We start from the raw sequence: 14,744 nt of genomic DNA on the forward strand, positions 1-14,744 counted from the left end.
TAAATCCTCGCACCGTGTTATATGCATGTCGCGTGGTCGCTATGGAAAAAGAGCCCCTTCATGAAACAATTTTGAATAATTTGAAAATGCGAATTAATCGCGAACTTCGAATTGTTTCGCGATAACCACTGTCAAGTGTGACGTTGGTATTAATTCTTGAAAGTGACGTGAGTTAGGGCACAGCAGAATTGGATAGCTAAGCGACACAAATTCATAAAATGATTTGACCCAAATAAAAAATCTTTGATATCTTATTTCCATGGCTGTGCCTTATTTTGCTGGATTTTTCCTGCATCCAGATAGTTTACAAATGTCCTCCAATTTTACTTTTTCCTTTGGAAAATATCGATCACGCGTAATGAATGAAATGATCACGCCTAATTTTTAATTCCTCTCTATTTTCTTCAAACCTAATTCAGAAAAAAGAAATTTATTCATTACATCTTTTAAAATAAAGTAATTTGGTATATAAACTATTTATTCGATTGATACGTACCACACAATTTACGTTAGCAAAACGCATATATACCATTGAGTTAACTCGAAAGCATCAGGAATTTAATGTAAAGCAAGGCGACGCAAGTTATGAAGTATAGGGGCATAGTAGCAAAGATGTTTAAACATGAGAACTTGATGATTAAGCGAGGTTGGTCTTTGTACGGATTTTGAGACTTATTTGTAACTTGAAAAGTTATTTGATGCGTGTAATGATAATCCAGAAGTTTTAACTCGTGTAGTAGTTAACTTCCGTAAATTGTTTGAAGTTTCCACTGTTCCTTGTAGTGTTATTTATGTATGCTTCGTTTTGTATTACAGAGGCTTTGGATTCATCACGTTCGCAGATCCCGCGAGTGTAGACAAGGTGCTGGCACAGGGTAATCACGAGTTAGACGGCAAGAAAGTAAGTATTTTAGCAAATTTATACCAGTCTTTTAAATACACTATTCATTAAAATCATAATTTCTCCTCAATTCATATAGATGAAACGTTATACAATTTTTATACTATAGATAAATCTTGATAAATACAATATAAAATAAAACCAAAATGATTATATTTGATAAAAATAACAGCAATGCAAACAATAATAATTCCAGTAAAAATTCTATCATTTCCATAATATTCTCTACACTCGAGAATTTTCCTTACAAAGCATGCGCGATTGTTTTCTATCTCCACTTCATTTACGTATAAAGTATCTAATTCCAAATACCAATTACGATCTCGTCGAATCACCATCATGTGAAATTAAGCATCAATCGCGTTACACTAGCCTTTTGACTACTTTCACATAGCAACATGGTAATTATCGAAGGCAGGGAAATCGTTGTAGGAAGAAGCTGGCCACGTTTTCATGGTGGCATTCCATAACGCACTAATTACAGGATCGTTAGTTCACCGTACGTAATGACCACTTAAAGTCAATGGCATCCATTCGCGATGTTGTAAGACAGAAAAAAAGGTAATGAGAGTCAACACGAGAGACACGGTTGGTCAAACGAAGAAGCATCGATCGTTCGTTACACGAAGACACGAAAAATATCGGTTTGCACAAGAGCGTCGCGATCGAATGTGTGTCGCGAAAGCAATTAACTATCGCCGAGTTCTTGATCAAGATAATTGATACAGTACGGACTGGGTTAATTGATCTCGCTGATAGATAAATATTGCCCGTGTCTGGATTCCTGCGGTCGGCATTTGTCTCCGTCTGATGGCGCAAGAAATTGATTGGTTATTGGAACTACGTTCCAGAGAACGCGGAGACGCTAGGTGGGAAATGTATATATTTAGCAAGCAAATTTAATTGATGTCTTGTTGAAAAATCATGAAATATAAAAGGAGAGTTTTCAGGCACTACAAAGCCATATTTAGGAAAGTACGAATTAGATGATTATTATATTTTATTTCTGTGAATTTATGTTTGATGTAGAAGTAATTCCGAGTTTTAAATTTTGCGTGCTAAATTATGAAAGACTGCAACTGACGTGATTAAATTAAATTAGATTTTATAAACTAATCAAGTAAAATTATCTAATTTATATTTTATAGTAATTCAATATTTCAAATAATTTGTTCATATTGCCCACTGTCATAATTTAATAATAATCTGAACAGAACCGTGTAAATTATAGGTATTAATGCCCAGTAAATTCATAAAGACACGCAATTATGCATAATACATTCACCAGTTATAATACTCCAATCGACGTTCACAATTCTATCCTGATTAAAACCGAAATTCTATTTTCACCGTGTGAAAATTATACTGCATAAATTCATTTAACAAAAATATTCTTGGATTCGTATACTTAAAGCTTTCGATTACCTATCGCTTTCTCACAATATGGAAGTACTCGGCAGCCCGATAACCGATTCTGGAAATTCATTGTGGCGAAGTGAACCAGCAAGATTGACGAATCATACGAATTTCGTGAATTCGTTGATAATTCGGGTGAACGGCGGGCACGAAAGGAAACGCGAGAGGGCGTTTTCCACAGGGTGAAACTTTCAGTGGCTCGTTTCACGCGCGCTTAGACAATTACCAGCGGCGAATCAGGGAACGGCACGCGCCGTTGCGCCGCCGCATTGACCGGAACGATGCTTTTGGCAGAGATTAATCGTTCCACGCCACGACGTGTCACCGTTTGGCAAATACGTTTCTGTCGTGGCCGGTTCTGAGGAGACAATACGTAGCTGGGAATAATATCGTAAGGCGGCTAAAGGGAATAGAGGAGGAGGGCAGACAGAGAGAAATAGTTGCGGACATTAGCTGTCCACAGGAGCATAAGTACGACGACCGTGCGGCCGCTTCCGTAAGTACTCCGAATACGTATTAACCGTAGCGCGCGGCTGCGTTCCTCTACCCGAGGTATATCCAGACTCACATAAATTTCGTGTAATTCGCTCGCCTAATGCAAATTGCGAGCGCACTGTGCCGGTGTCTAACACCTCCTCGATAGTACACGAGGAACGAGATAGCGACGTGCACGAGACCGACTCTGCCGCATCCTATTAAGGTTTCCGTCGTCCCTTCTTCCCCACCTCATCCCACTGTCTTTATCTCCTGTCGTATCTGTTTTGTCCGTTTCTTTCTTGCGGTTTTCCTACGTAGCTCAAGCTGGAAATCGAGGCTGAGATGTAAAGAGACTTGCTTGAGTAAAATGTATAACGTACACACAATGTATATCGTCTTTTTAATTAAGGTAGTTTTTAACTGGAATCTCATCTAGCTGGATCAGATTGTTAGCGTTTAATTGAAAAAATGAGAAAGGAAAGCAATAGTAGTTCTCTCTTTCTATTTCTTCGTACCTGATAACGTTTAAGGAAATACGGTACACGCTATTTTATTCTTTTGATTTATTTTTGCACAGAGAATCACCTGTATATTTTTACCTCGTATAAATGTGGATAAGAAACGACTGGTTCCTCGAATTCTCAATATAAGCTATCAATACATTGTTCAAGCCTTGTACCATTCAACTAATAAATGGAGCAACGAACATGACCGATAAAATGATTCTTCGTTAATTTCCCATTCGACTAAATCTTCCTAAACATTAAAACAATAATCTTAAACGCAAATCATAAACTTGTCTCTATTCTCGTCCCATCGATTTGCCATCTCTTTCATCTCTTGATTTTCCTCTCCTTCCTTTCCCGCTTGTCATCCTTCGCGGGCAAGACGAAACAAGGAGCAAAGAAGAGAGAAATGGTCGAGAGTGCGCGTCGCTCTCGTCCACTGACAAGCTTCGTAACATTAATTAGCGGATCGTTCTTCTCTGGTCGCGTTAATGAACGCTCTCGTGTAATTCTGAAGAGGTCCTTGGCTCGCGTTGTGCGCGAGAGAAAATAAACGAAACAAAGCTGAGATAGGGCAGAACTGTTTGGGGGGCGTGGACCGGAAGTCGCGACGACGCTTCCATCACGGGATCCCCCCGCCTGCCTGGCAGCGTGTCGACGCATCCGCCGGATGAAATTCGTCGCGCGGCCTTGTCGAGGGCTCGATCGCGCGCGCCAGACCTGACTATACATATACCGTTCACGACTACCTACTTTGCTGACTTTCATCCGTTTTATATTTCACTCGAGGACACTTTCCCCGTTCATTTCTTATTATCTTCGCCCCGGCGCTACTTCCCGACCTCTTTCTGAATTATGAAAGTGATGAAGTGTCTGTGCATTCGACGACGATACGGGAAAATACGTAGATTCGTTGAAACCAGGCAATTTGCACATTGGATTAATAAAAAGAATGAAATCTTGTGTTTTTCAGACCAGTTTCTTTTATTAGTCTATAAATGAGCAAACGATTAGTTTGAGTTGTGAGAATGGCGATATGTGATTATTGATTAAATTGACTGGTGAAAAGAGGTTTTCTTTGTTACAACGTCATTCTGTTCCTTCCAAGTTATTTCTTATTCTCTTCATTCACATCTGAGAGGAATATAAATGTTCACTTGAACACCACGATCTAGTGAAAAATTTTAGGAGCTTGTACATCTATGTATCTTTAACTATAAAAGAAGTAACAAACAAATATATATCATAAAACTTGGCTGCTTATTTATATTATACATTATTCCATGATCTCACAACACCGTAATACCTCGATAAATATCAGAAATTAATCGCTTCGACAAACTTCTCCTCTTCTCCACAAAATTCGAAATACCCTATCAATATCCCCTCGAAAAACTGGCGCGTTACATTCAAGCCATTTCCACCGCTATTTCGTGCAGTTTGCCGAATTAAAGCGATTCAATGGGCACCGAATGATAAACGATGATCCATCGAATTATCACGGACGAGCAGAAGACGACACAGCGACAGGAACGAAGGGAGGCATTTTTGTCGTGCGATTTTAGGGATGCGTGTCAGCAGCAGACGAACAGGACGTTTAATATTATTGAAAATCACCGGGAACGCACGCAAGAGCGATTTTGCGAATCGATGCTAGCCGTTCCTCTCTATTTGTCCCGCGAGACAATGATTTCGCAAGCTGCCGCGTAAGCACCCGCACCGTGGTACCTACGCTTGGTCAAAATGGTCGTTAGATTGCGCTTAATCGGTTCTGGATCCTGATTAAAAAATATATGGATCGCACGTGCCGTAACCGTGCAGCCTCGTTTGCTTTCTGTTTAATCACGCCACGTGAATCAGCAATAGTTAAATCAATCATAGCTGCGTACGTGAGAGGACGTGATAGTACACGAAAACGATTCGACCTAATTTTTTTTTTATTTATCGATGATACTGTTTTCTTTTTTGGTTATTTATCTTGTGTACAGAACATTCTATGTTTTATTTATTTTCTAGTAGATTTCGCGAATTTTTTATTTTTCAATGGGTGCTTCGAAGCTACCATTTTTCATACTGCCAATCGGATATGCTATTTTTGAAAAGTATCTGCGTTGTATTCGTCGTTTCATTCTAACAAACGTTTCGTACTCGATATACAGGGTGGTTGATAACTGGTGGTACAAGCGGAAAGGAGGTGATTCTATGCGACAAAAGAAGTTGAAAATATAAAATAAAAATTTTTCGTTTGAGGCTTTGTTTTCGAGAAAATCGACTTTGAATTTTCGCTCGGTACGCGTGCGGTACGTTATAACGGATCTCACTGTGGATCGTTGTCTCGGTGGAAAAATTAAAAAAAAAAAATTAAAAAAAATTAAAAAAAGAAATTTTTATTCTATATTTTCGACTTCTTTTTTCGCGTAGAATCATCCCCTTTCCGCTTGTACCACCAGTTACTAGCAACCCTGTATAAACTACCTCCATAACTTGCTCGGAATTTTGCAGTACTTCTTACGTTTTCGTAATCAGTAACGTAACTATGTTAATACATTTCTATAGAATCGTGGCTTGGTAAGAAAGAAAGCGTATTTTACATGGTAGAATTGGAAGAAATGGAATGAAATAGAATGTCGTGTTCGGGTCGACGTAGAAACCATGTAAAAGGTTGAACTCGAGAAATTGCACTGTCACGGAAGTCTCTCGGTAATGCACAGTTTTCTTGGTTCGGATATCGGTTTGTGTTGATACACGTTGCGCAAACGAATATTGTGGGATAAAAAGTCGTTCCCGCTTTGCAGCCACCTTTGGGTTTTGTCTCGTGATGCGAATATTTCGTGATATACGTGACGATACGTGTTGCCGTGCAATTATATTTGTTACTCCGAAACGAGGTTCGAGGAAGGGAAACCAGGGCCGTATATCGTGTGTGTAGAAGTGTGACGACACGTGTAGAGTGTCACGAATGAACTTGTCTCGTCGTGTTGCGCACAATGTCACGTGTCATGCTCTTTTCATGTCTCGCGATACTCAACGCGGGACGTGATTATTGGCTACATTATATTCCGCGTACCGTGCAAAAACTGTGCCTCGATGAAATGTTTCTCAGTGAAATTACCGGTAGTTAGAATCAGCGCGGGTATTTATTTCGTGTAGAAAATATTACTCGTTATCGTTTAGTGGGAAAATGTAGATTATTTTTTAAATTAATCTTTCCTCCATATAATCTTTGTGGTGCTGTTTGCGAACTTTTTTATAGATTCAACGATATGAGAAATTTCTCGAGGGAATAGGAATTTTACTAAAATACTGCGTAACATTCTGAATCGGTCTTCTCGATGGGCTAGCTGCATAGACCCCTGACGCTTGAATTTTCGATCTGATGCGCGTGAATACCGTCGATTTCTGAGAACGTGACACTTCAAAAGGGCTGTCGATATTCTCTCTTGACCAGATTTTTACGTTTACGATACGTTCGAGCTCAAATTCTGTTCTAAAGAATATTGTAGCGAAAAGATTTTTATTCGAAATTCAAGGGAAACGTGTTAGCATGATATGAAGCACTTTTTGCTACTTCCCTTAATACATATTTATCACCAACGTAACGTTAAATTTAATATAATACATTTTAGATGATAGTATTAAAAATATAAAAATTTACGCCGCTATTTTGTACACGATTTGATTGAAGTAATAAAACGCGTGTGGGTTGATCACGAAGATGAAAATGAAAAAGGGCGGCAACGAAATTGTCAAAGCACTTTAGAAATGTTTGTATAGCCCGCATCCCTGGATATTCTGAGTGGAAGTATTTCAGAGATACACCATTTACAAGGTGATCCTTCTCCCGCTTCCTCTTCTCTAGTTTCACGAATAAATGGTGTAGCTACTAGCGCAAGAAGAATGTAGGATTAACCCCTTTGACTCACTTTTCACGTAACGGCCGTGCTCCAAAAGAGAGCATCATGAAGAAACGAAGGAAAAAGCGAGATCGATAGGTGATGTATATGTAACATACGTGACTACGGTCGAAAGTACTCTCGATCAGTTCTCGTCGAGTTTCACCCATCGAGTATGTGCGACTCTTGTTACCGCGCTTGACGATTTGAAATTAGCTTGTTCGGAGACTTTGCGAAGAATTGGATGTTGTAATTTGCCGCTTTTATCCTCATGGGAATTTTGAAATATTATTTTTGGTGTTTTAAATAATGAAAGTTCTCATATTGATGTTTTTAACATTAGCATTTGCTGAGAAATAATCTAACAAGAGGATTTTATATAATTCTGGTGAGCTACAGAAGCTAAAGACGGTCGAAAATTGGAAAGCAAAAAGTTTCTTGCTAGGAGTTAGCAGTTTTCTTGGTGAATACCGTCGAATAATTTTCGTTCGAATCGACATCACAGAGAAGTTGATTTCGCAATTGACCGCGCAATCTGGACAAAGTCCAGAAACGTATCGTGATTTTATTACCATCATGGGTATTCAACCGGTGACTATTCTCGCCGGATGAACGAGAAAAGAAGAATGGTGTTTCACGTTTTCGTTCGAGCGTGTTTCTTCTTGCGCCTGATATTCCTTAAACCCTTTACGTACACTTTGAGCATCCATTGCTAGTGGCTCGGAAAATGGTGAAAAATAAGCAGCGTCGCTCATCCACGGAATAATTTATTTGGAGAGCCTGAAGCCACTAAGCCCTGCGGAAATTGTCTGCAGTCCTTTACAAAACTCTAGCCACCCCTGATTCTTCTTTTCCCCCTTGAACCTCCGTTTCTCTTCTATCCCTCCCTCTTTACCCCCATCCTAACCCTATCTGCTTCCTCTTCCACGTTCTAGCGTACACTTCTACGCGTTTCTTTCTTCTTTCCTCTCTCCTTCGTCGAGTGAGTCAACAATACGAGAAGCGTCCATTGTCGAATGCTTTTAAATTTGAAATACAAACCGTCTGCCTTACCACCCTCCCCCTTTCGGCCGTCTCACCCCGCACCACCCATCATCCCTTCCTCTGCAACCTATCAACGTCATCGTGCATGCGCATCTTCTATCCAAAGGCTTTCTCACTTGCATTTTTTTCTTCGTTCTCGATTTCAAACTTTCCACCGCGCGTCGCTCTTTCTCGCTTTCTCCCGTGTGCTCTCTTTCTCGTTTTTGCTCTCGAGTCCCTTTACGGTTGGTAGTTCTTAAGTTTTTGTCTTCTCCGTCCCTCCCAGCTCTTCACGGTGTCCTGTGTATTTCTGTTTTTCGCTGAGCGAAAGAGGAATTCCGTGGAAAAATTGTCGCTACACGCGACCGAGAACGCTCCGCCGATGAATCCCGCCTTGTTTTTCTCCTTTTAATCAGACAAGTGATTTAATCGCCGACCGAGCGTGGAAATCCATCGTTACATTTACGTCAGGAGTTCGAGATTGTTTTTTGTTGCGGAATACAAGAATTTCCGAATATACGAAACGAATGTGATCAAGGTTTGTGTTATAATAATCTGATCTTGAACACGCGAGGTGTAATTAAAACTCTGCTATAATAATCAGTTTCATGCCTATCCTGTAAACTTTTAATCTTTTAACAAACAAAAAACAACAACAACGATAATAACAGCTCTCTTTTAGCAAACTGCTCTGAAAATCTTGTAACGATTTATCGTTGAACGATACATTCGTTGCAGAATGATCTCGTTAATACCCCGCAGCGAATCCCGAAGATACATTTCCCAGCCTTTCGAGCAACTTCCGCTTATCACGGCCGCGAATTAAACTGCGAAACAGAAGATCCCTAGCATCTGTTGCTAGCGCGGTTTAATTCGTTCCCTCCGCGCATTTCGCGGCCAGCATTGTACGGTCGCTGTAATCACAACGAAAACAAGTCAAAACTAGGACGGGCGGTATCTCGCTAGTTGCGGAATGAAATTACGGAAAAATTGGCATGCATACGTGCAGTTAGAAGGTACAGGATTGCCGCTTGGCCATATGATTTACTCTAATTGTTAAGCATCAGTTTGTTCGAGAAGTCTCATTTACATCCAACTTGAAACTCGTTGTTGCGTTTTCGTTTGTCCGTTTCGTTTTTCCTTCCTCGTTTTTACATTTTTTGCCTTCGCTCTTTCGCATGCGTGGCATTTTTACGATAGAAACTCCGTGCAGATACGGTAAATGCAGATATACATATGTATATAACGGGACATTTTCTTTAGAATGCTGAGGATGCATACGAAGGACGGCCGACTAAATCAAGAGGCGTCGCGTTTTATAACCGTTTATAAGCTCTCGGCGGGTTATCTCTTCCCAAGGTGTCATCGTTGCGCCGAATTCCACCCCGATGATTTATCTTTCTATTTACTGATATCGAACGGGCAACGCGGGCGTAGAATTTTTCATCGCGATAGCGACGACATTCGTGTTCTCATGGCTACCGCGATGCATGCATTCTCCGCGTAACGAACGATGTGAAATTACAATTTCAGCTAGCGTGGCTTCCATTAGTCGACCGTGTAAATCATTTTTCCCTAATGCGCTAAAAATTCCGCCAAAATATTGGCGCATGAATATTTACATCCCACCGAATCCGACAAACATTGTATGAAGATTTCTGATTACGATTTAACCAACCGGTTTTCGTGATTTTGAGAGTTCATGCGCCGAAAATTCGAAAATCCTTGAAAAAGCGAATGAAATTGCGTGAGAGATAATGATTTTTGCTTAATCATTTAAACAAGGAAATATGATGTAAGAAATGTTAGTGTCGATTAAAAGTTGTATGTTGCTTAGCAATAACTTGTATTGGTTGATAGAAGAACTTTCACTAAGCTAAAACAATTACTATTCACTGTGTTGTTTAAATGAACTATTTGCAAAGGAGGATAATAACATCCAGCATTATTATTTTCTGATTAAATGATGTAATGTAACTTTTTCATTCAGATTTCATCCTCAATCGGTATCGTTGAATCATAAGTAACTGCAACATTACGGATTAGTCTTGAGTTAGAAGTTACTTCTTTTTATTTCTAAACGTGAATATGTTGGAGTTTGTAATTTCCCACGTGTTATTCTAAATGTCGCAATGCATCTAGATATTTAAATTGTTCTAGACGCAGTAACTTAGTTATTACAGATATACTGTATAGAACACACGGTTTTCTTACTTTTACCTTTTCTTCATCCTGAATTCCCGAGATACGAGTCGTGAAATTTCGATCGCAATTTCGACAAAATAGAAATGCCCGAAGAAACGTAATGTTTCTGATTACTCGTTTGAATGGAAAAATTTCCAATAATTATAAAGGGAGAAGAAATGATCGACAATGTTTCACGGGAGTAAGTCAACGCAGGGAGGATTTTCGGTGATATCTGGTAACTGACATAAAATAAAGCGACGAATCTTCCCGGATGGTCTTGATACCATTCCCTCTGATATCCGCCATCGAGGAAACACGATCCCCTTAATAGCGCGTAACATCAACAGGAACTTTTCCGACCAATTCCTTTCCTTGTCAAGTAGTAAACTGTCACTGTCAGTTGAGCAGCCGAAATGAGAAACGCCCCAGGAAAAGTTACCCTTAGTTATAAATCACATCGAGACAGAGACTTAAATATTTTACGATGAAACTTTCGCTTTTCTTCGAAATATCTGTCGACGAATGCATCTCCCTTCGACAGCATCTCGATCGAACGTTGTCTCTATAAAATTTAATAGCCATCAGTGCTTTTTGCGATTCGATTAATTATTCATCCAACTGAATTATCCAAGTTTTTGGTGCGGATATTAACATATAATCTTAATTATTTAAATTGTTTTCGATCGTCATTGATTGGAACGAAGCGCGAAAGTCATTCACAAATTAAAATTGTTTCAATTGTTTCAATTTTATTTGAGATTATTAAAATTTGATAAGCAATACACAGATAAAAATTTATATGTTTGCACGCAATCAATAATTGTGGTACGCGTAAAAAGTATTGACGTTACTAGTTAACAAAGTAATAATTCAAACAAATACAGATAAATTCATGTATCTACGATGCGATCTACGAACGGAATCTACGAAAAGGCTATCTATCTACCCTATTACACTATCCTGTTAATACGATCATACTGAACAGAACAGAGAAGGAAAACATTTAACAACAACAGTCATGAATACGTTAAATCGTGTGAAATGATCGAGGGAGAGAAACAGTGAATTGTAGCGGTATAAACGTCAAGCTGTCGACTAACCTTTTATTTTTATGCACTGCATAAATAAAAATCATAACTAGATAAGCGATAATCTAACTGACTAAATAACACGTCACCGTTATTAATGACCAATGATTCAACGAGCGGTGGTAAAATTTAAGCTTGGCGCTGGAATAATACGCTAGGTGATTTGAACGACCAGAAGTTTGACGATATTTTCATGACGCACGTCGCTGGACCACGAGCGGGTGGATAGAGTTTGCACGCTGCGCATAGTATATGACGACGTATCATGAGTGTAAAATACCGTGTACACGTTGTAGGCAGCAGGTACCTGGCCTACCGGTGCATGAAATATAAATAATTAGTATGATATATAAGCCGCCTGCGGCCGGGTGTGCGCGCTGCGATATATCGACGCGACCCACGGCTTTATTTCGAGACCGGTCACATTTTATCCGCTAAATTAGCTTTCCCACCCGCGATTTATGTTACCCGCTTCGAGAAAATTGCTGCCAAAATAGATAACTTAGCTGTATTTCACGTTGAAAAATCTGAAGAAAATGATATCGAAATCTTGGACACTCTAGAGGATATAAAGTTCTATCTTTCTGTCTTTGATTTTGTCCGTTGTTCGCGCGTGTTGTTAACTTCTTTGAATATTCTACACTTACTTTGATAAGTATGGTATAATAAAATTTTTAACTACGAATTTTCATTGCAAAAGGTATATATATATATATATATATATATATATATATATACTCTTTTAAATTTTACTTAGCTATTTGGAAAGTATTTTTTTCCATAACAACAGCTTTGATATCAAAAATACTTTCAGTTTAAAAAGTATTATAGCGAAAACATTAACGCTATTATTATTATGTTAGTTTTTCCTTTTTAGTGAAATGTTCGCCTTAGGTAGTTCTATAAAAGCGACGATGCATGAAAGCAACGAGGCTTTGGGAAAACAAAGGGGTAAATTAGTCGCGTGAGAAAAAATCAAGACGCGTGTGCTGGTCCATTCAAAGCAGACGGGTGGGAAAGCGGTATCACGTTTCGGTTTCACACACGAGCCTTTAAAAGCACACTCGGTAGCTGGCGTTTTCCCTTGCTATAATTCACAAACGGTTCTTCCTCTTTGCTCTTTCATTCCGTTGGAACAGCCAACTCTACGAGAAAAACTAAATTTATATTTTCGTTCTCTGAGCGTCTTCATCCGTTGCACGGCAAGAAACTAGTTACCCTGCGTTTTTCGTTAACACCTCTCTATATAATTCAAGTATAGAACATGTCCTCCTCCATTTGCATTAAAACAAACTGGGGTATCGATTCATAAAAAATTCCATCTCCCAGTAAAAAGAGACCGGATGCAGGATTCGCACGAGCTTGATAAAAATAACCAACGTAATTGTATCGGAAATGAAATGGAAGGGAACAATTAAACCACATTGTTCCTTTCAGCGGCGTATATTCGGCGGAAGCATAGCATAAAAAGTACATAGAGAGCCGGTCTGGTCAGTTTTTACGATACAAGTGGAAAAAAGGATAACGACGAGGAGACAGAACGCGTCACTGACTGGCACACACTGCTTTCCTCCTCTTCTGCAAAACCAACCCTCTCGCTCGCCTCCGTCTCCTCCGCCGCCACGTCCCTCATGCTTTCGCTAACTCTCAGTCCCTTCAACTCGCCTCATAGAGCCACATTCTCGAGCGATCCATTTCCAGATTAAACACGCGTAAAACTCCACTCTCTGGTGCGGTACACACAAGAATCTTCGTCCCGTTCTGTCCCATGGCACGCCTCTATTTTCGTCCCACGATACCATGCCTCCTACTCCGCAGTACCCCTACGGGAATACGTGGGGTCTTATCTATCCCGTTTTGCGCATGAGTGCTAGGGGTGGGAGACAGCCTTTAGAAAAAGAGGTACGGTTTTCGTCAACGAGGTTCGTTCAAAAACTCGTTCAGGGAAATCTGTCACTCCGAAGAAACGAGCTTTTTTTCTTCTCTCCTCGAGTGCCCATTTTGGACACGCGACGAAAGGCGGGCCACCCCTCCAACGAGGAAAGCGACTGCGTTTCATAATAAATCAAGTATCGTCGTGGTCCGGAGATAAGGGAGACTCTTTGTTTCGGACGCTGATGTACCACCCCTCGACAGAATGGAAATAGGAAAAAGATAAGCTGGGAATCGGGAAGAGTGTGATATCGAAGAGTTAGTTTCACGAAGTCGGTTTTTGCTGGCAGGTTGTCTTACTTGATTGCGATTTGATTGGTAGACGTCGCAAGTTTTTGAAGTAAGGAGATACTTGGCTGTTCGAGAAGCGTCGAGGAAATATGGAACGTACTTGAGCTTGTGAGAAATGTAAGGGTAAAGTCACGTTTCAGCAGAAAAATATGCGCGTTTGGAAATTTATAATAAAATGATTAGAAATACGTATGTTGTTTTTCGCTTCCACTGTGAGCCTATCGTGTATTCTTGTGGCATTTTGCCACTTTGGGAATTTTTCCGCAGTTTCGAAAAAACATGTTTTTGCTACGAAGGCCAATGAATTTGGAATGCGTGTCTCGTTCCGACATCAATAAAATTCTTTCCACGTAATCCCCAGTATATTTATGAAAACAAAATATAATCATAGAGAACTTGAAAAAAAACAGTGCACGGGAATCAATTTTGCAACGTATACTCTCGAAGAGCGTTCCATTACGGACGAGGCGCAATGATCGAAGCAGAAATCGAACAGCGTGTACAGGTTCCCACGAAGTAAGTAGTTAGGGACTTCGGAATCAGCCGGTGGTCCGGCACTACGCTGGGAACTCGGAAGTGTGTTGTCGATTATCGAAGTCGAAGCCTTCCAAGTAATTGCATAGTTCGTTTTCTTGTTCGTAGCCGTGTTATTGGAAACACTTAAGCCGATAAGACGTTGCAAATGTTGTCGAAGATTCCGGGAGATTTTCATAAATTAATGTGGCGCGTGGCCTATCTTTAATCTGGCCGAAAATGAAAGTGACCCGGAACACATCAAGATGGAAAATGATACACGAACAATTTGTGCGGTAATTTCTTGAAACGTCTATAGAAGTGAAGCCGAATAAAATGAAATAGAAATACGCGTAACAGGAAAGAAAAATAGAAAGAGAGGAAAGAGACATCGGAGTAAGAAGAGGGGGAGAAAGGACATTGTTATTCTGGCCGCTTAAATAATTCATAAGCAATATCACACCGTTGCCGCGGTCACGTCTCGGCTTCCCTCCTGATTGGCTCGAATTTACGAGCC

General features: G+C 39.9%; 1 protein-coding gene across 3 annotated transcripts in view; it reads left to right on the plus strand.

The window, feature by feature from the left end:
* LOC100745078 (RNA-binding protein Musashi homolog Rbp6) overlaps positions 1-14,744 on the plus strand; it is a 783,269-nt gene that overhangs the window by 474,883 nt on the left and 293,642 nt on the right. For all 3 annotated transcript variants that reach the window (XR_004462521.1, XR_001102603.2, XM_033323160.1), the window contains exon 5: positions 817-901. Coding sequence is in view for 1 of the 3 variants with exons in the window: in XM_033323160.1 (XP_033179051.1) it covers positions 817-901 (85 nt within the window). In the remaining 2 variants the exon portion in view is untranslated. The remainder of the gene's footprint in view (positions 1-816; positions 902-14,744) is intronic.

Source organism: Bombus impatiens, unplaced genomic scaffold (genome assembly GCF_000188095.3).
Source record: "Bombus impatiens unplaced genomic scaffold, BIMP_2.2 scf_0044, whole genome shotgun sequence".
In the NCBI taxonomy this organism is placed as follows: domain Eukaryota; kingdom Metazoa; phylum Arthropoda; class Insecta; order Hymenoptera; family Apidae; genus Bombus; species Bombus impatiens.